Below are 19,686 nucleotides of genomic sequence, written 5' to 3'. Positions count from 1 at the left end.
AAATGAGGTCATCGCAACGATGGAGGGGAAAAGGTCAAAAAACGACCTTTGGGGAGGCATGCACAGCATTCATTATCTATTTCATCTCAAGTGCCAGAAGAAGGAAAACTATTCAATCACAATTTTTTCTTTGATATCTACCATTGAAAATGGCAGACAGTTTGACAGAATCCTGAAGGAAAACCAGCGCCGTCTGATGCTTCTGAGATCTTAAAATATGTGCTGCTTATGATAAAAACAAGCAAAGCTGTTTGTAACTAGCTAAATGGGAAGTAGACCAGCTCAGAAAGTATCTGTAAAGATGACGGTTGTTAAGTTTAAATGATATTTCAGCACAACAAACTAAGAATCAAGGCCGAAATCTAAATAACTTGTTGAAGTGACTCAAGATTGCAGAAAGGGTCAAATTCACAAAATTATCAAAACCTTTCAGAAATAAAAAAACAACAAGAGGAAAAAAGGAAATCCAAAAATTTGCATTGTACAACCAAAAAAAAACAACTGCTGCTTAAAGTCAAAGTGCAGGTAAAGTTGGAGTTGCAGCACTGAAAAACCAAAACACTCCTAGTGGTTTCATCTCAAATTTCTCTCTAAATCTGTACGTGTTTTGCAAAGATCTTCTAAAACTTTCTGCATTTTTATGCAGAAACCATTTCCTAAGGCCATCCCTTATAATCTAAAGAACCATAAAAGTATATAAAACTAAACTTGAATAAGATCTTTAATACCACAGTTGCTATAGTGCAACTATTTATCTCCTCTCTTGCTGGTTTTCTGGCAAACACACCTGACCCGGTTGACCAGCCGCAGGAAGGACCCCCCCCCCCCCCCCCCCGGGAAACGTAAACTAGTTTTACAGGGTTTTTTGTTTTTAACAGATTATTTATATATAACAGCACATGTCTGATTATAGTTGCATTATAGCTTCACAGTGGTTTTATCATTATTTCAGTTTCGTGGATAGAAATAAGTTCAGCTAGTTAACATCAAGCAAACTTCTAATTTTAACAATAATTATTTGGATTTGAAAAGGTAATCCATCTTTCTCATATTATCTTCAGATTACACAGTGTTGTCTCAGATATGTTACTGTTAGTGATGAGCTCAAACTGTTTTCTTTCACCTAATGTTAATCTTAAATATTCAAACCAACATTTTAAATCATAGCTTAGCCTGAACTCAGGTTCAATTATTGATGTTAAACGTTAAACGTTAAACATGACGGTTTTCTGCTCGGATGCAATAAACAGCATACTTTTACAGTCCGGCTTTGCCATTAATCAGTTAAATTCACATTTTTGGACTAAAATGTCATGAGATCCAGGCAGCAGAAAAAACGAAATGTGTCTTTTTCTTCCCAAAAGACACCAGATTGATGTTTAAATTGAGGAGGTTAAAAAATAAATGACTCCATTGTTTCATTTGAGACTTAATGTTGCCACAATAATTGAATAACTGTTTTAAAGGGAGTAGAGAAGGGGGATTTATGAAGGTCTTATGCTTTATTTAACTTTTTTTAACGGTAAAAACCATAATCCAATTCTTAACATCAATTTAGGCTCATTTTTTCTGTCAATTCAATGCAGATTATTCATCAAATCCATAAGTAACAATAATATCAAATACAAAATATGAAATGCTATTTGATTACATTAAAATACATCACATTTTTCCAGAAATCACCCATTAAGTAACAAAGTGGGGTGCTTACTGATGGTGAGCAGAAAATATTATCAGATTTATCCATATTAAAAATGTGTCACTTGTCAAACTCAGTGTCTTTGAGACGACTGAGCCAAAAGTAATGTTAAATGAATGCTGTGGATGATCAGGATGGTTCCAATGGCATAATAACTTGAGATATCACGAAATAAGTTGCCAAAACGGGTCAAAATGTCTCTGGAACACCCTTAATGCATATTGTGAAAATAAATCTTAGTCAATTGATATTATGCTTCAATTTCACTCACAAAACACTTAAACACTCTTCATTTTTTCATTTTTCTAAGTGAAATTTGAAACCATTTCTGCCCACAAGGTGTCTTTTTCACATATTAAGAAAATCATGTTTATTTTTTCAGTGCAAACATCATAACCCTGTGTTAAAAACAGATGACCAATAATATCCATTACATTTAATTTCTTCTGTCTTGAAGCAAAAAGACATTAGAACTCTTTTTTTTCCTGATGGGGCTGCTGCATATTTGTTTTAATTGCTCTAGTTTCACTCATAGCAGGTTCCGTTTATAACTGCACTTTTCCGACATACCTTTTTCTTTTTCAAATGATAAATAATACCTGTCATCACATCAGTCTGTGCGCTAATTGTGGATAATCATAATCGTCTCCATCGTTTCTCCATTTCCCTATGTGAGGTGACGCACGCGGCTGCAGGGGGGCTGGTATTTTATAAAGAAGCAAAACGCAGCAGCACATATCAGACACAACCTGTGCCCCCCTACCCTCTGCCGCGCGCTGCCATGGAGGATCTGACCCCGGAGGACGGCGGGGGTCCGTGCGTGAACGCCTCCAGCGCGCACTGGGCGCACCGCGTCTGGCTACCGGGGATCGGCATCGCCGCGGTCTACGGGATCCTGATTGTGGTGGGGGTCGTCGGGAACGTGACTTTGGTGAAGACCTGCCTGCTGGTGAAGTCCATGCGCACCGTGCCAAACTTGTTCCTGTCCAGCCTCGCCGTGGGGGACGCGCTGCTGCTGCTCACCTGCGCGCCGGTGGACGCCAGCCGCTACCTGGTGGACGAGTGGCTGTTCGGGCGGGTTGGATGCAAACTGATCCCCTTCATCCAGCTGACGTCTGTGGGAGTGTCCGTGTTCACCCTGACCGCTCTGTCTGCTGACCGGTACAACTCCCATCCTTCCATTTCTGTCCTCCTCTCCTCACTGAGATCTGGAGCTGAACTTTTGGCTTAAATAATCAATCAAAATATAGACATTATTCCAAATGATTTTAAGTTTATTACCAGCAGATTTAAAAAAAAGATTTCTGGAAGTTACAAAAACAGACTCGTAATAGAGGGCTAAATGATCTTGTTTAAGTCAAAATATCTATTTATTTAAATAGCATGAAAGCAAAAGTGACAGAACATTAAAAACCACAATTCAAGGATTGCACCCAAAAGCATTTTAATGCTAAATATTGCTCTTTTTTTAAAATTGCTTTGGTCAGTTTTCCTGAAGACCTATGAAAAGCTTTTCAGATCTTTAGCATAATACAACATTTAGGGGGTTATTTAGTCTGGACTGCCTCACACAGACAGAAGTAATAAGCACATCACTACAATTTAATTGTACATTATTAAAAGATCATTTTCTGGTTTCATTATTCAAACTTTAGGTCAAAAACCTTCACTCGTTCATTTTTGCTGTAATGTTTTGCAATAATCCCAGTACTCTCTCCACACACCAACATGTTTTTTTTTGTTTCTGCAGGATTTTTAATCTATAATGTTTTTTTTTTTCTTTTTCAGAAAAAATAACTTTTCTTCGAGTTTCATAAAAAAAATAAAAAAAATAAAAAACGTCAACAAATGGAGCTGGACCTTTATTCACACAAACTCAGACAGTGATGCACAAATCTATTATAATGTTTGTAATAAAAATCCAAATGATCCTAATTACTAATCTAAAACATGTACCTTTATGCATAAGCCTAAAAAAATGCTTAAAATATTTGAATTATGTAGAATTCTCCAGGACTTTTTCCTTGGAAGAATTCCCTCAAACCAGTTTTGTTTAGCACAACAAGAGACAAACCAAAGTTGATGGAACACAATTCAGCTTTGGCTTTGTAAACATGTCTGACCCAAGCTGTCACACTTAATCTGTCGTGTTTGTTTAAACGAATCCCCAGCACTGCTGTCAGAAAATCGGTCTGCTCTTCCTCATTTTCCTCCACTCTTCTCTGAAGCACATTTGAGTCGCGTCAGAATATAAAAGCAGTTGATGGGGATCGTTAAGCAAACAGGAGATTCTTGTTGATGTAATTTTCTGATGTAATCAAGAGACACTGATGAAAAGATGCCCAAATAAATATTTCTGGCATAATAGCGAGGGCTTTGAGCGAGCCCTGGAGGATGAAGAGGACTGAAGATGAGTCATCGTGAGGAGGCAGGAGCTGAAGCTCCAGGAGCGAGTGATGAAGAGGAGGAGCAGGCCAGCATGAATGAGAGCCGATAGGATCAAATTTAAACTTTTAGGCTCGTCTGTGATTGGTTAGAGAAAGTTGCAACATCAGATGAAGGCTATTAATGATTAAGAACGTGTAAAAAAAATTAGTCTCAGACGTCTGGCTTATGAAGGAACCCCTAAAAAAAATCAAGATTCATCTTCTAATACTGTATTTTCATCTTATTACCATATTAAAACGAATGAATTTCTTAATTTATTGTTGCTATGCAACCACATTTTTCTCAATTTTACTCCTGCAGAGATGAGCTGATGGCTCTGACTTGAGGACATCTAATAATTCAAATGTTCCTGTGCTGATGTGAGATTAGACTGTGATTCCATTAAGGACAGGGAGGTCACAGATGCAGCTTTAAGTGGAGATAAAGTAAACATGAAAGCAGCTCATTGCGTTATTCCAGCGTTCTGCTGCTCTCCAGCTCTCAGAGGAAAACATTTGGTGTGTAAAAGTGGCAGAGGAGAACGATTCTGCTATAAACGGAGGTGATGCGGAATTGAAACGAAGGAGAGATGGCTTCTGCGGAGGAACTAAAGTTAAAATTAAAGTTGCGAGTGGAGTTGTACGGCCCACGGGCGCCATACCCGTCCATTGCCAGCCCATCACTGGCTGAGCAGCTGCCGCTCACCCTCCCGCTTTGCCTCTTCCACTCTGGTCAAAGCGGCATGTGACAAATTCATAAAGAAGAAAAAAAACGCTTTTTTCAAAACTGCAGATTTTCTTTTTCTTTATCTCCATAGCAACCACTTTACTTTTGGGTTGTTCGGGGACGATGAATAGGTCTGTGTCATTTTTAGAGGATTTGGCAAAAGTAAACATTTGGATTTCCTTGGCAACGTAGGTTTTTTTTTAAACCATGGCCACATTGCTAATATGTTCATATCTCACATTGTTTCTGTCAGCCTGCCCTGCTTTTTGGGTATTCAAGTTTAACTTTATTCCAGCAAAAAATGTGCGAGCAACATCACAACATCAACTTCACGTTTTGGAAAGAGAAAAACCAACATTTTTTCCAAGTAGTCAGGAGGCGATAAATCAACATCCACACGAGGACTTTAGATTTACAGGAAGGTTCTGAAGGTATTTTTTTTAGAAATTTCAAGATGGCAGCCTCCTCCTGAGGTCAAAGGTCAATTAAACTTCATTTGTAACCTGTGTGTGTGAAATTTTGTGAAGTTTTCTTTTCCCATATTGTGCGAAAATCACTAAATTAAACACTTTGCCACAAAATGGTCGCCAAGCCGTGGGTCATCTGGCCATCCCATAATCATATAATCATTTCAGAACTTCCTTTGGAGATCCTCGACAAGAGTGTATTTTTTTAAATTCCGAAAAATCATTTTTGAGTCTTGTTACAGATTTTGGCCCCATTCCTGATTTTTGTCAGTTTCTCCTGCTGTGATGTCATCGGGGTGGGGGTGGGGGTGGGGGGTGTCATTCAATACATTTTGGTGAGGATTTTAATCTGTGGTTTTTGTCAGAGGCGCAGTAAGAAAGACGAATAGCAAAAACAATGTGGTCCTACAGTTAAGCCTATAGTGTTGAGTGACGGCGTGATGTGACCTCGGAGAAAGCAGAAATGTTGTTTTCTCTGCACAGTTAGATGCCGATTGAAGACATTTTCTGATTGAGGTTAGTTGCAGTGCTCCGTGACAAAATGATGAAACATTCTCCTGCAGTTCTCTCTGATTACACCCACTAATGGATCTGTGATGAGCTCCTTAAAGCTAATTTGATCCTCAAACAGTCTGTGCCTCCCGCAGGTACAAAGCCATCGTGAGACCCCTGGACATGCACAGACCCAGCGCCTCGCTCGGCGTCGGCGTGCGTGCGGCGGCCATCTGGCTGCTCTCCGTGACCCTGGCCGTTCCAGAGGCCGTCTTTTCAGACCTGCACACCTTCACCACCAGCCACACCAACGAGACGTTCGTGACCTGCGCGCCTTACCCCCACGCCGGGGACCTGCACCCAAAGATCCACTCCACCGCCTCCTTCCTCATCTTCTACATCATCCCGCTCTTCATCATTTCGGTTTACTACTGCTTCATTGCTCGCAGTCTGGTCAGGAGCTCTGCGGACCTCCCAGCCGAGGGACACCTGCATGTGCAGAAACAGGTGCCATCTTTTTACTCTGCAAACACGGAAATGTTGTAAAGAGACCCTTATTGTAACCCTTGTGCTATCCTAGGCACTTTATCATTGGGAGTTGGGTCATCTAGACCAGTGTTTTTCAACCAGTGTGCCGCGGCACACTGGTCTGCCGTGGGAGATGGTCAAGTGTGCCGTGGGAAATTGTCCTCATTAACTGATCTAAAAACATTTTCCATCTCCAGGATTTCAGCTCTTTGTTCATCCAAACAGGTCCTGATAAAACACTAAGAAATTAGCTATATGAAAGATCATAAAAATACTTTTTTCTTCGTGTTTATTTGATTCTATTAAAAACATTTTGATAAGAATGACGGTACCGCGATTTAGCAGCAACTAAAGCCATTTTCTGAAAAGTCCCGCCCCTTTAACTGTCTCCACCAATCATTCTTGGATTCTTAATCACACGTCATCAGTCTGACCAATCAGAAGTGGTTAAAGTCTTCACTTCCTTGCTCTGAATTCTGCTGATAAAGTCGCTCAGTTCTAACAAAAATACCAGCTAAAGCTCGTCTTTAGCGGTGTAGCTTTGCACAGAATCCGGTGTCAGACCGTGGAACAAGTGAACAAAACAATGAAGCTCAGAGACGCGAGTCTCTCTGCGTTCGGCTGATTATTTAACTACATCTCCCATGATGCATTGGTTTAAAAGTGACAGCGTGAGCGTGTTGGCGCACGAGTCTCTCCTCTTAACGTCTTGAAACAACAGCGAACACAAATCAAAAAGTTTTTAAATCTTCTAACTTAGCTTTTATTACATCTCTTAGAAAAAACAGCTGCAACTTCCAGCTTTTTTGCCACAATTAGCACAAAAATGCATGTGAGATCATGGAGGGACTGTGGATCAATACAGACTGTTTTTATCCGTTATTTTTTTTTTTTTAATGCTAGTGTGCCGCGGGATTTTTGTCAAGGTTAAAGTGTGCCGTGGCTCAAAAAAGGTTGAAAAACACTGATCTAGACCCACTAGACAGTGCTCTGAACCTTTTTTCTTCAATGATTTGTGATCTTCACTGGTGTCCATGGATTACATAAAATCTTTCCACCTTTATCCACCTTTGTCATGGTAGGAGAACACGTCAATGTAAGGGTGGGGTCATCTAAGATAGCACAAGGGTTAAGGAAAACATTCTTGAAAAATAATCCTAGACAGTTTTTCTATAAAAAAAAAAAAAAGCTTAGTTTGAGAAAACACATAAAGAATTCCTGGTAAGACCATTTTTTTTATCCCATTGGCAGAATTTTTATTTGCTTATTAAAAGACTATTTGGTAACACTTTATATTAAGATTCCTTAACAAGCTTTGTTAACACATTAACAAGCATTATAAATGAATTTATAGGGTGTTAGTAAGGCTTTTGTGAGACATCTATAATGCTAATAAATATCTTACTAGACCCCCAAACAATAATAATACTTCTTAATTTGTTAACAAAGGTTGTTAATAAATTTTATAAAGCTTATTAACACTGACACATTTGTTTAGCACCTATAATATCAGTAAATGCATCATTAGCATCTTGAAAACATCCTAATAATAATGCTTGTAAATGTGTTAACTAAGTAATTTAATAAACCTTATTAGACTTATTGTACTAATAAATGTCTTACTAACACCCTATAAATTCATTTATAATGCTTGTTAATGTGTTAACAAAGCTTGTTAAGGAATCTTAATATAAAGTGTTACCGACTATTTTTCAAATTTTAAGAACTCTTTGGTAGTGTCTCTGTATTCCCGCCCTAATCCCTAACTACTCAAAAACTATATTCAACTAATATCGAATTTTAAAAGCAATTTGGACACCACGCTCACTACTTTTTTTTTTTTTAACAGCCAACGTGACGTCATCGATTTCACAGAGTTAAAATCTAATTGCGTTTTGTGACGGTTATTAATGAGTCCACTGTCTTTATTCAAGATTTATTCAAAAAATAAGTTTAAATAATAATATACGTTACTTTTTTGGGGCAAAAATTGCTCCGACGCAATGCATTGTGGTCTATATTTGCCGATCTAGTGAGCATTGATGCACACTGGTTTTTTGCGGAGACTTCTGGGAAATTTCTAGGGCACTCAATTTTGGAATTGTGGATTCGGACAGCACTACAAAATAGCGAACGCACTATATAGTGCACTATGTTACGACGGAGTTTTAGGGCCACGGTGAGGGAAAAAAATTCTGGCCAACGTGGCGAGATTAAAGTCGTCATGTCGACTTTAATCTCGCCATGACGAGAAAAAACTCGACACAAAGTTTCGAGAAAAAACTCGTCTTGTCGAGATAAAAGTCGAAATAAAGTTTCGAGATTAAAGTCGCAATGTTGCGCGAGAGAAGTGAAGCTGAGTCTTTCAGGAGTATTCAGTGTTATGGCTAATGTTAGTGAGCTAGTGGCTTTGTATTTAAGAGTTTACGACAGAGTTTTATGGCCACCAAAAAAAAGAAATTTTATTAGGAGATAAAAACTCGTAAATTTACGGGGAAAAATTCATAGATTAACAAGGAGAAAACCCAGACGTTGTCCGTTTATCGGAGCCTAGCTTGAAGATGAAATATGTGGAGCCTTTTGTGAAGCTTTATTTCCGGATTATAGGTTTAAAACAAAGAGATTCTGAGTCTTTTGGCGACTCAAAATCAGATTATTTTCCGTGTAGCAGTCTTTCCGGAGTTCGGTGTAAAGCGGAGTTTCATCTGTAAAATAAGGAGCTCAGAGACACGTTTGGGTGTAGAGGATCGCTGCGGCCTTTATCCTCCTTTTCATTCACATAACCTGAAGTTCATCTGTCACCTTACGTCATCAACCTGTCATCCGATCACCAATGCGGAAGTAAACAGTGTTCCATACGCCCCCTCCTGCAGATGAAGCGACCCGTTTGATCATTAAAAAACAAAGATGAATGAAAATAGTCTGTTATATTAGCATTACAACGTTGAAAAAGGCAAAAAGTGCTTCTCCTCCTCAGACGGAAGCATCACACAAACGTAGAGATCTGGTCTTTGGTGGAGGAAGAAAAGATTCAAGCAAACAGCTGCAGGGACTCCCGATGGCTTCATCGGGCTGCAGAGATCCTGCAAACCAACCATCAATAAATAAAACTTTAATAACTTGTAAATCAATCAAATGAGCCTCCAGACATTTGGAACGTTATCAATAAACATTCAGCTCACCTGTTAACAAAGTTTAGGTGGTCTGCTCTGCTGCTGCACGGCGTTCACCTGCTGCTCTGCATGATGCTCACTTCCACAATAATCTCGTAAATTTACGAGTTTTTTTGCGACTTTAATCTTGAAACTTTATTTCGACTTTTATCTCGACAAGACGAGTTTTTTCTCGAAACTTTGTGTCGAGTTTTTTCTCGTCATGACGAGATTAAAGTCGACATGACGACTTTAATCTCGTCACGTTGGCCAGAATTTTTTTTCCTCACCGTGGCCCTAAAACTCCGTCCCTAAAACTCCGTCGTACTATGTAGTGCAATATATAATAGCTGCGATAATAATAACAACACTATAGGAGGAGGCAAGATGGCGGAATGAACGAACGTACTTTGCGGGCTCCGGTGTAAGAGTTTTTTTTTCTGTCCTTGTTTGTGAGTTTTTTTTTGCATTCTATAACCAAGAACACTGAAATTTTTTCTAAGTTTCTATTTAAAGTTTGTGAGAGGAATCGCGGACTACCGTAAACTTGTTTTTTTCTTCCTTTTGAAAATCGAAAGTAAGCTAACCGAAATGCAAATGGACGAGCACGACTATTATTCCCAGTCCGATATTCACGAGATGACTGAGGAAGCTGTTGAAGTCACTACAGGGGATGGAGAAAGGTCCAAAGAAAAGTTAGTGAACCTTGCACACACTCCAGTCAAAGCACCTCATCCTAAAAAGCAAAAGAAAGGGAGCGGGCAGAACTTGCAGGATGAAAGTATGTTCGAAAGAATTATGGAAGCCGTGGCCGCCCTGACGGAGAAGGTCGACGTGCAAACGACCAAAATGGATGAGCAGACAGCCCTACTGAAAAAGTTTGACGAAAGAATTGATGCCAACTCAGAAGCTATAAAAAGGAATAAAGGAGTTCTAGAACATCTGGAGAAAAGAGTGGCTGAACTTCAAGGAGACAACAAGCGGCTAAGGGAAGCGGTGGCTGAGCATGCTCGCTACAAACGGAGGTGGAATCTGCGGCTGAATGGTTTGGCTGAGAAGGATGGAGAGGACATCAGAGAAACCGTCATCGGCATCTTGACCAGGGTGGTTCCCATCGGCGCGGACCGCCTGCGAGAGGCAGTTGACACGGTCCATCGGTTGGGAAGAAAGGGGAGCGCGGCGACTTCCAACAATATGCCGCGGTCGATAATCCTGCAGTTTGTGTCCAGAGTGGTCCGGGATGACGTGTGGAAACGGTCAAGAGAGGCGAGAGTCTGCAAGGAAATGCACATCCACTTCAAAGAAGATTTCTCTAAGGAGGACAGGGAGGCGAGAGCCAAGCTGTGGCCGCTGGTCCAAGAGGCGAGGAAGAGGGGTCAGAGAGCGTTCCTGAAGGAGGGGTACGCGCTGATCGACAATCGAAGAGTGGACCCTCAATAGATTACAGTCAGTGAGAGTTAGTGTTCTGTCAGTTCATGTTCTTGGTGAAGAATGCTCATTGAATTGTCTGGTAAGGACAATATTGTTCATTCCTGCACATCTTCTGCGGTTGCTGTGCTTTTGATAATTCTTAAATGTTTTCTTTCATTTCTTTAAACACTAGGGGGCTTAAAAACAATGTTAAGCGAAAAGCTATTTTTTTATTTTGTAAGGAGCAGAAAGCTAAATGTGTTTTTTTGCAGGAAACCCATTCAGTTGAAGAAGATGTAAACTTCTGGAAATTACAGTGGGGTGATTCTATTTATGTCAGTCATGGGACCTCTCATTCAGCTGGTGTTATGATACTTTTAAACAAATTCCCGGGAAAAGTTATTAACCATTTTGGGGATACCTATGGCCATTGGTTGATATTAATATTTGAGTTTAACGGTGAAATGTTTATTTTGGTTTGTGTATATGGTTATAATGAAAGAGCTAAAAACAAAACACTCCTCTCAGACTTATGTAAACAAATTCTAGACCTTAAACATGCTCATTTAACTGATAATGTCATAGTTGGAGGTGACTTTAACCTGGCGCCAGACCTTTGGTTAGACAGACATCCACCTAGAGCACAATGTCACAAGTTTGATGATCTGGTGGTTGAATTTATGAATGTTGTCAATTTAGTTGATTATTGGAGAATTCTGAACCCAGTGACCAGGCAATATACATGGTTTAATGCTGCAGGAAATGGACAATCTTCAAGGTTAGATTATTGGTTAATATCTTCATCATTAGTAAAATATATTGATAAATGTTCCATTTCTGCTTCCCCCTTAACAGACCACTGTGTTGTTTCTTTATCCCTTCAATGTAATCGGTCAGTAACTGATTTAATTCAAATTTGGAAATTCAACAATATGCTTTTGGAAGACTCCTGTTTTTGCAACAAGGTTAGAGAATTAATAACAGAAGTGAATGTCTTGGACATGTCACCTGTGAGTAAATGGGAATGGTTTAAGTTTGAAATTAAAAGTCTTGCAATTGAATTTAGTAAAAGTGCTTTAAGATTGAAACGTCTAAAACAACAAAATATTTTAAGAAATATTAATGACCTATGTAAAAAGATGGATTTGTCGACTGAGGAATTATTAGAATTAAATAAATTACAAAGCGAGTTAGACATTTTGTATATTGAAAAAGCTAAAGGTGCATTTGTAAGATCCCGAGCTCGCTGGATTGAAGAGGGAGAAAAAAATACCACATATTTTTTTAATCTTGAAAAACAAAGGCAATTAAAAAAGCAAATTAACAAACTATCAGTAAATAATTTTGTTTATGAAGACCAAAGGGAAATTAACAAAGAAATACACACATTTTACTCCAATTTATATAAGTCCTATCATTCCGAAGCTGACTGTGAAATTTTATTCGAAAGCATTGAAGGATTGAACCAAAACATTGACTTAGAATTTAAACATTTTATGGAAAACGATTTAGACATTGAGGAAATGGATGCTGCTGTTCTTAAGATGTCCTCTGGGAAATCTCCTGGCTTGGATGGTTTAACAGCAGAATTTTATAAATTCTTTTGGACTGATATTAGACGTTTGTTACATGAAGCTTTTCTGGAATGTATCTCAGCAGGCAGCCTTTCTAACACAATGAGACAGGGGTTAATCACTTTAATCCCCAAACCTAATAAAAATACTTTATATTTGGATAATTGGAGACCAATTACTTTGTTATGCAATGACTATAAAATTTTGGCTCATGTTTTTGCAGAACGTCTAAACACAGGACTGAAGGATTTAGTGGATGAGTGTCAGTCAGCATTCATTAAAGGAAGAAATATCCATAATCACATCAGGTTGGTAGTAGATTTATTGGATTATTGTGACTTTGTTGACCCAGATAGTTTAATATTATTTCTAGATTTTTATAAAGCATTTGACACATTGGAGCATTCCTTTTTAATTAAAGCCCTGAAATTTTTAGGATTTGGTGATAAATTTTGTAATATTATTAAAATGTTTTATAATGATATTTATAGTTCAGTTTCCTTAAATCCAGGAATTACTCCCCGATTTGTAATTAAAAGGGGTATCCGACAAGGTTGTCCCATCTCGCCCAAACTGTTTATATTAGCCACTCAGTTATTAACCATCCTCATAAAACATAGTCATGATATTCAAGGTATTTCTATTTTTGAAAAGCAATACAAAATTAGTCAGTTTGCAGATGATACTGCTTTACTTCTAAAAAACGATGCAGAGGTTGTTAAAGCTCTAAGTAGGCTTCAGTTATTTTCCAAAGCATCAGGCTTGAAGCTAAATATTTCCAAATGTGAAATCCTCCCCGTTCACTCGTGTCAGCACCAAACTATTGAAGCCATTAGGGTTGTTCATGAAGTGAAATATCTGGGTGTGTTATTGTCTAAAAACACATTAAGGAGGGAAGAAGTCAACATTACAAATCGATTGTTTGATATAAAGAAAAGTTTAAGTCGCTGGTTGACAAGAGATTTAACTGTTTTTGGGAGAAATCTGTTAACCAAAGCAGAAGGCGTCTCTAAGATTATTTATCCCTGCTATTCCTTATACATATCCCCTCCAAACATTAAGAAAGTTAACTCTATTATTTTTCAATTCATATGGAAAAACAAAACACATTATATCAAACGTTCCCAACTGGTCAAAAGTTATGATAATGGTGGCATCAAGGCTCTAGATTTTGAAGCTATGGTCGGTACTTTCAGGATTAATTTTTTAAAAGCTCTTCTGGTTGATAGTAACTCCATGTGGTTTCATATCCCAAGATCCATTTTTAAACATTTAGGAGGCATAGACTTCCTTTTGAAATGTGATTTTGAAGTCAACAAGATTCCATTCATTTTGTCCAACTTCCATAAACAGGTTCTTCAGTTTTGGAAAATGATATTTATTCACAATTTTACCCCCCATGGATCAACATTATGGAATAACAGAACAGTATTAGTTGGTAGGAAATCTATATTTAAACAGGATTGGTTTGACAGAAACATTCTTTTTGTTACAGATTTAACTGACAGTGACGGTAATTTATTGACTTTTTCTTCATTTATAGATAAATACAGTCTCACCTGCAGCCTTAAAGAATTTAAAAAAGTATGTCGAGCTATTCCTGCTGCTTTGATTCATTTAATAAAGAACACTGTTTTTACTCCTCATAGAACAATTATCTCATTACCAAAATTACAGATAAATGGATGTAATTTCTTAGATTTTAAACTAAATAACAATCTTTTGAACAACTGTTTAAAAGAAAGAATTTATCATGTCCATAATCGAGCCTCTTTTAGATCTTTCTCTTATTTCAACAGCCAATCTCTGTTAGTTAAAGCACACTCAAAGTATATTAAATGGCCTGTTCTGCCCAAAGTAAAAGAAACTCATTTCAAAATAATAAATAAATATTATCCTGTCTCCGATTTTCTTCAAAGCAGATTTAAATTTGATGTGGAATCTTGCATTTTTTGTAACTCCAATGAGGAAACACTGGAACATTTGTTTTTTTCATGCGATTACTCCAAAGAGTTCTGGACTCAAATAAGGAATTGGATTAATTTAAAACTGAATATTCCCCCTTTTGGTATTTCTGATGTCATGCTGTTTATGGAAAATATTGATGATTCTTTCTCAAATTTCATTAATATCATCTTACTTTTAGGAAAATACCATATCCACTGTTGCAAGTGGAGAGGTTCCAAGCCCTCCTTCCCAGGTTTTATTAACGATTTTAAATTATATTATTCCTCACTGAAAAGATTACAATCCTCGGTAGGTGTTAAAAAAATATCTAAACAAATTTCTTTGTGGCTTTTATTCTAGTGTCTGTCCTGTGCTATCATTTGGCTCCTGTTATTTTTTATTTGTATTTTTTGTAAGTGTTTCAACACTTAATGTTTATGACTGAGAGTATTTTTTACCCCCATTAGTGTTTTTGTATTTTGTGGTGTATTCATCCTCTGCTGGAGTTTGTATGTTTTGTATTTGAAAAGTTCAATAAAAAAAAAAAAAAAAAAAAAAAAAAAAAAAAAAATAACAACACTATATAGGGGTTAGGGTGGGAATACGGACATACCATTTTACTCATTTCTGGGGGGGTCTGGTACTGACCTTCTGTATTTTTAGCCTGTTCTTGATGAAGGTCCCCTCTTGGGACGATCTGGAAACAATACACAAAACATCACTTATCAATCCATCCCAAGTTCAATAGCTTGCTGAATACTATTGAGTAAGGCTCAAAAATTAGTAAGGCCAAAAAATAAACTCTGAGAGTTTTTCATACCAAATTCAATTTCTGATTGTAATTGATTTCTTTCTTCCTATTTCTTTTTTATGTTTTTTTTTTAACAAAAATTACAAATGACTGAATATATTTGACAAAAACAGTTTTATTTAACACCTCCTTTGGAAGCTGATATGAACACACAGTGCAACAAAGAAAAAATCTGTAAAAATGCTTGTGAGACAGTGTGACAGGTGCTTTGTGAGACAAACACTTAATCACAGAGTCTGTGTGCGACTCCCACTTCCTGTAGCAACAGCCTTCAAATGGATTTTGCAGCGTGTGGTTTGATGCTCCAAGTCTGAAGTCACAAAACAAGCGTCTCTCTGCTTGTTGGCATTTTCACATCCGCGCATCAACGGCCGGGCTGACCTTCCTCCAGGCAACAGAAGTCCTGCCAAATTCAAATCTTGATTTTCCCCCAAAGAAATCTTTCAAAACATCACATTTAAATGTATCAATAAAATCAATTTATCGCCCAGACCTACTATTGATGAATAAAAAAAGATGAGCATGGGTTCAAATGAAGATACGGAGAGCTCTAATGTCCACAAAACAGAAAAAAATAATAATAAAACGTTTTTATGTTTGTCTTAAAAAACCTTCCTCAGTTTTTAAAAAATATTTTATAAGGCCAAATCTTCCACAAATGAGTAAAGTAACATTTGAGATAAAGTTGTAGAGTTTTATTGTAAAAAAAAAAAAAAAGTCATACCAGCTGGAATTTTGCAGCAATGAGACAAATTTGACCCACAGGATCAAATTTAGCTGCTGTATTTTTTTAATTTTTTATTTATTTATGTGTTTATGTATTCATTTTTATTTTATTTGTTTATTTGCTGCTGTTTATTGCTGCTACCCAACGTGATTAAAACTTAAACATACTAAATGATCAAACTAACTTTGAAGAAAGTTGTTCAAGGTTAAAGAAACCCTGAAGTGGCAGAAAAGTCATTCCGTTGTGTTTGTTTATTAGTTGATTTTATTTATTTATCATTTGGCTGGATTAGCTGGCTAACATTTCTGGTTGTGGCTTTATTTATTTTGTTGTTGCCCATCTTGGTTTTCTTTTTCTTCCATTTTCTATCAAACTCTTTGGTTCCATCAGTCGTTTCAAGTGTCAACAGTCGGAGATGGATTTAAAAAATCGCATGCAGGCAGATGAATCTTTGAAAAAGGCTTGGGGCTTCTTTCCAGGCAGAAGAAAAGTTCTCGATCAGTAGGAGACGAAAAAGCCCATCCTCTGCTCTCCGTGTGCGCTCGGCGTTGGATCACGACTCTGAACCCTCCAGAGGAGATATTGTTGCAGAGCGCCATACGCGCTCATTAGAAGAAGCGTTTGTGCTGCAACAGATCGTGTCGTTGGAGTATGAAGCGTGTCGACCTAAATTCATGTCAGTTTAGTGGGAAGGGCAAGTGGTGCCTGACTGAAATATGAAGTATGACGGCTGAGGGGCTCAGCAAACACACAGGGACCCAATGAAGACGCTTAAGATGACTGTTAAAAAAACAAAAACAAAACAGACTTCTGATGCAACCACATACAAATAGACAGTCCCTTCAAATGGGAATATCTGCTCTTTTTTCATACTGATGTATAATTAACATGATTTTATTGCTTTGATAAAAATATCAAACTCTTAAGAAATGCTCAATTGTATTTAATTTGCTTTTATAGAAATAAAATGTAAATAAATATCCTTATGATTATTGAAAACTAATTTGGAGTTTTTTACTTCCGTGCTTGATAACACAGACACAATACAGTTACTAACAGGAGACTGGAATGCTCCTGTCTTTAGGATTAAACAAAGAGGGCGTGCTGTTTGGTTGCTGACCTTTGAGGAGTTAAAAGGCAATTTTTTCTTTTTTTTGTGTGGATATTTTGACAGAGCCAGGAAATGTCTTCATCCAGTTTTCTTTTTTGATGCCAAGAGTGCAGCTGCGTAACCCTTGTGCTATCCTAGGCACTTTAACATTGGGAGGTGGGTCATCTAGACCCACTAGACAGAGCTCTGAACCTTTTTTTCTTCAATGATTTGTGATCTTCACTGGTGTCGATGGATTACATGAAATCTTTCCACCTTTATCCACCTTTGTCTTGGTAGGGAGAACACGTCAATGTAAGGGTGGGGTCATCTAAGATAGCACAAGGGTTAAGGGGGTCAACAGAGGAATGGCTGATGTGGAATCTTTTTCTGGATGGCTATTCTTGCTAATACTTATTCCTGGAATCATTTTAAATCTTTTGATCTATTTTCAAAGGCTTCCCAGTGGTCGTTCTTAGCCAGAAATAAAAACAAACAAAACCTCTGTCGTCTTCTAGGACATAGTTTCTGCAGGGGGGCAGGAGTTCCTCAGAAATTTGCCTCTGAGTTGTGGGTGGGACTATTGGCAAAGAGTAACCCCGCCCCACATCCCGTCATCCATCTCTTTGCAGGCTAGGTTACAGCCCCTCACTCCCCAAACCTAACAGTACCGGACCAACAAGAATGGCAAACTAATATTGGAGCTGTCCAGTCCTAAAGTTCTGATCCAGATTCCAGCTCAGGCGAGGAATCAAAGACGCACGTGGATCTGGTCGTCTAGAAGTGGATGCTTCAGAATAAAGCCGATCAGGGATCTCGTGGCCCGCCCAGCATGTTTTCTACATCACAACTACACATTTTCACAATTATTTGAATGAAGAAAAATATTTATATACACAGCCTCTCCAAAGAATTTAAATATCATGGAAAAGTGTATGCACTTTCATAATTCCATTAAAACAAACTTAAATTTTCTTAGCAGACAGACTCAGGGCGTGTTTAAGTATTAGTTTGTTCATTTTTGTATAAATTGGGGTTCCAGCTCACAAAACCCACAAACACATGATTAAAAAAATGAGAGAAATCTCTAGAGGGTATTTTAAATATGATCTTCCCCTTCTTTCAGATCAAATCCAGGAAGCGTCTGGCCAAAACTGTGCTGGTGTTCGTTGGCCTCTTCGCAGTCTGCTGGCTCCCCAGCCACGCCATCTACCTGTACCGCTCCTTCCACTACCACCAGGTGGACACGTCCCTGGGTCACTTCATCGCCAGCGTCTGTGCTCGCATCTTGGCCTTCGCCAACTCCTGCGTCAACCCCTTCGCCCTGTACTTGATGAGCCAGAGCTTCAGCAAGCACTTCAGAAAGCAGCTGCTGTGCTGCAGCTCTCCCAAGCGACTGCGCAGCCAGAACAGTGCAAGCACAAACGTGACCACGGTGTGAGGAAAGCCCCCTTTGGTCTTCAGTTCAAAGGTGACCCTTCAGTTTGGGTGACCCTCCCAAAGCAGCGTGTTGTAAATCCATCTAATCTGCTTTAAAAAGTTCATTTTCTGTAATATTGCTTTTGTGGCAGTCAAAGTCTGATTGAAAATGACTAAACAGCCTCGATGTATTAACTGTTGAACCAGCTTGTCTCCTGTTAGACGGCCTGAACAGTGTTCTGCAAGCCTCGCTGTAAACTATGTAAAGGTCAGGTTGACAGGAAATTGGAGCTACACTTTTGTTCTGTCCAGTGATGTTATCAAACAGCACGTTTCATTCATTTATAATCAATATATAATATTTATCCATGTGTCAGTTCTGTGTTTGAAAAGATTTCACGTCTGCTGTACATAAAAGCTGTAGATGTTGTTATTTTAGCTTTTAATGTAATTGATTTCACATTTTAAAATAGGATATTAATGTTAAAGGAAACAAGCTGTGATTTAAAAAAATAAAAATGAACAATCGACCCAGTCCAGTCAGTCACCACTGTTGTTTTTTTCTTTTCCAAGTGGAAAAACATTACATCAGATCTCTCCCTAATTAAGAAATATTCCCTATTTTCATCTCTGCTAAAGAATGCAAACATTAAAGAGGCCATAGCATCCTGAGTTGCTGCCAGACATATGATACTGCATCAAACAATAATCTTTCTTGTAAACAGATCCATTTTGATTATCTTTTCCCGTCTATTGGAGGCATTTAGTGTTGATGCTCCGCCCATACACACTTTAGCTTCCTCCACTGACTGTATATGAGAACTGGACTGAGTGACTGTGATGTCACCCATGGCTCCAACAGAAGGAAACCAACTCAGTTACCATTTCTTTTTCCAACATGTTGGAACCAGACGATGTCAGTAAGCAGCGATTGGTCCGAGTCATCATTTCTATGGCAACCACTCTCACAGATCAGGAGTGAGCTTGTTGGAAGTCCACTCCCACCACTCAAAAGTGGGCTTGGGAGAATTGGTCAATCAATCATTTCGAACATTCAGTGTGAGACCACCCATCTGAATGGCCAGTTTATAACTTGAATATCTCACAGATTACAAATTATCACAACAAAAAATTGGGATAACAAAGAACATGGTGACCGCTGGGTGAAAGGATTTCCATGTGATTTTATGTCTGTAAAAGAATCCCCTCACCCTTAT

At 38.2% G+C, this 19,686-nt stretch overlaps 1 protein-coding gene across 1 annotated transcript; it reads left to right on the top strand.

Moving 5' to 3' along the window:
• The first annotated feature begins 1,500 nt into the window (after nucleotides 1-1,500).
• On the top strand, nucleotides 1,501-18,987 carry LOC101154817 (gastrin-releasing peptide receptor). Its single transcript, XM_004081511.4, has 3 exons — nucleotides 1,501-2,860; nucleotides 5,967-6,318; nucleotides 18,177-18,987. Exons 1-3 carry the CDS (start codon nucleotides 2,481-2,483, stop codon nucleotides 18,489-18,491), a joined length of 1,047 nt encoding a protein of 348 aa, XP_004081559.1. The 5' UTR covers nucleotides 1,501-2,480; the 3' UTR covers nucleotides 18,492-18,987.
• Nucleotides 18,988-19,686: the final 699 nt, after the last annotated feature.

The sequence above is a fragment of the Oryzias latipes genome, chromosome 21, assembly GCF_002234675.1.
Source record: "Oryzias latipes chromosome 21, ASM223467v1".
NCBI lineage: Eukaryota > Metazoa > Chordata > Actinopteri > Beloniformes > Adrianichthyidae > Oryzias > Oryzias latipes.
Note: the sequence above shows the minus strand (reverse complement) of the source record. Positions and strands in the feature narration are given on the sequence as shown.

Coding starts and splice junctions, on each gene's coding strand:
- LOC101154817 (XM_004081511.4), top strand. CDS start 2,481: ATGGAGGATCTGACCCCGGAGGACGGCGGGGGTCCGTGCGTGAACGCC. Junction 2,861..5,966: donor ACCGCTCTGTCTGCTGACCG/GTACAACTCCCA, acceptor TGCCTCCCGCAG/GTACAAAGCCATCGTGAGAC. Junction 6,319..18,176: donor ACCTGCATGTGCAGAAACAG/GTGCCATCTTTT, acceptor CCCTTCTTTCAG/ATCAAATCCAGGAAGCGTCT.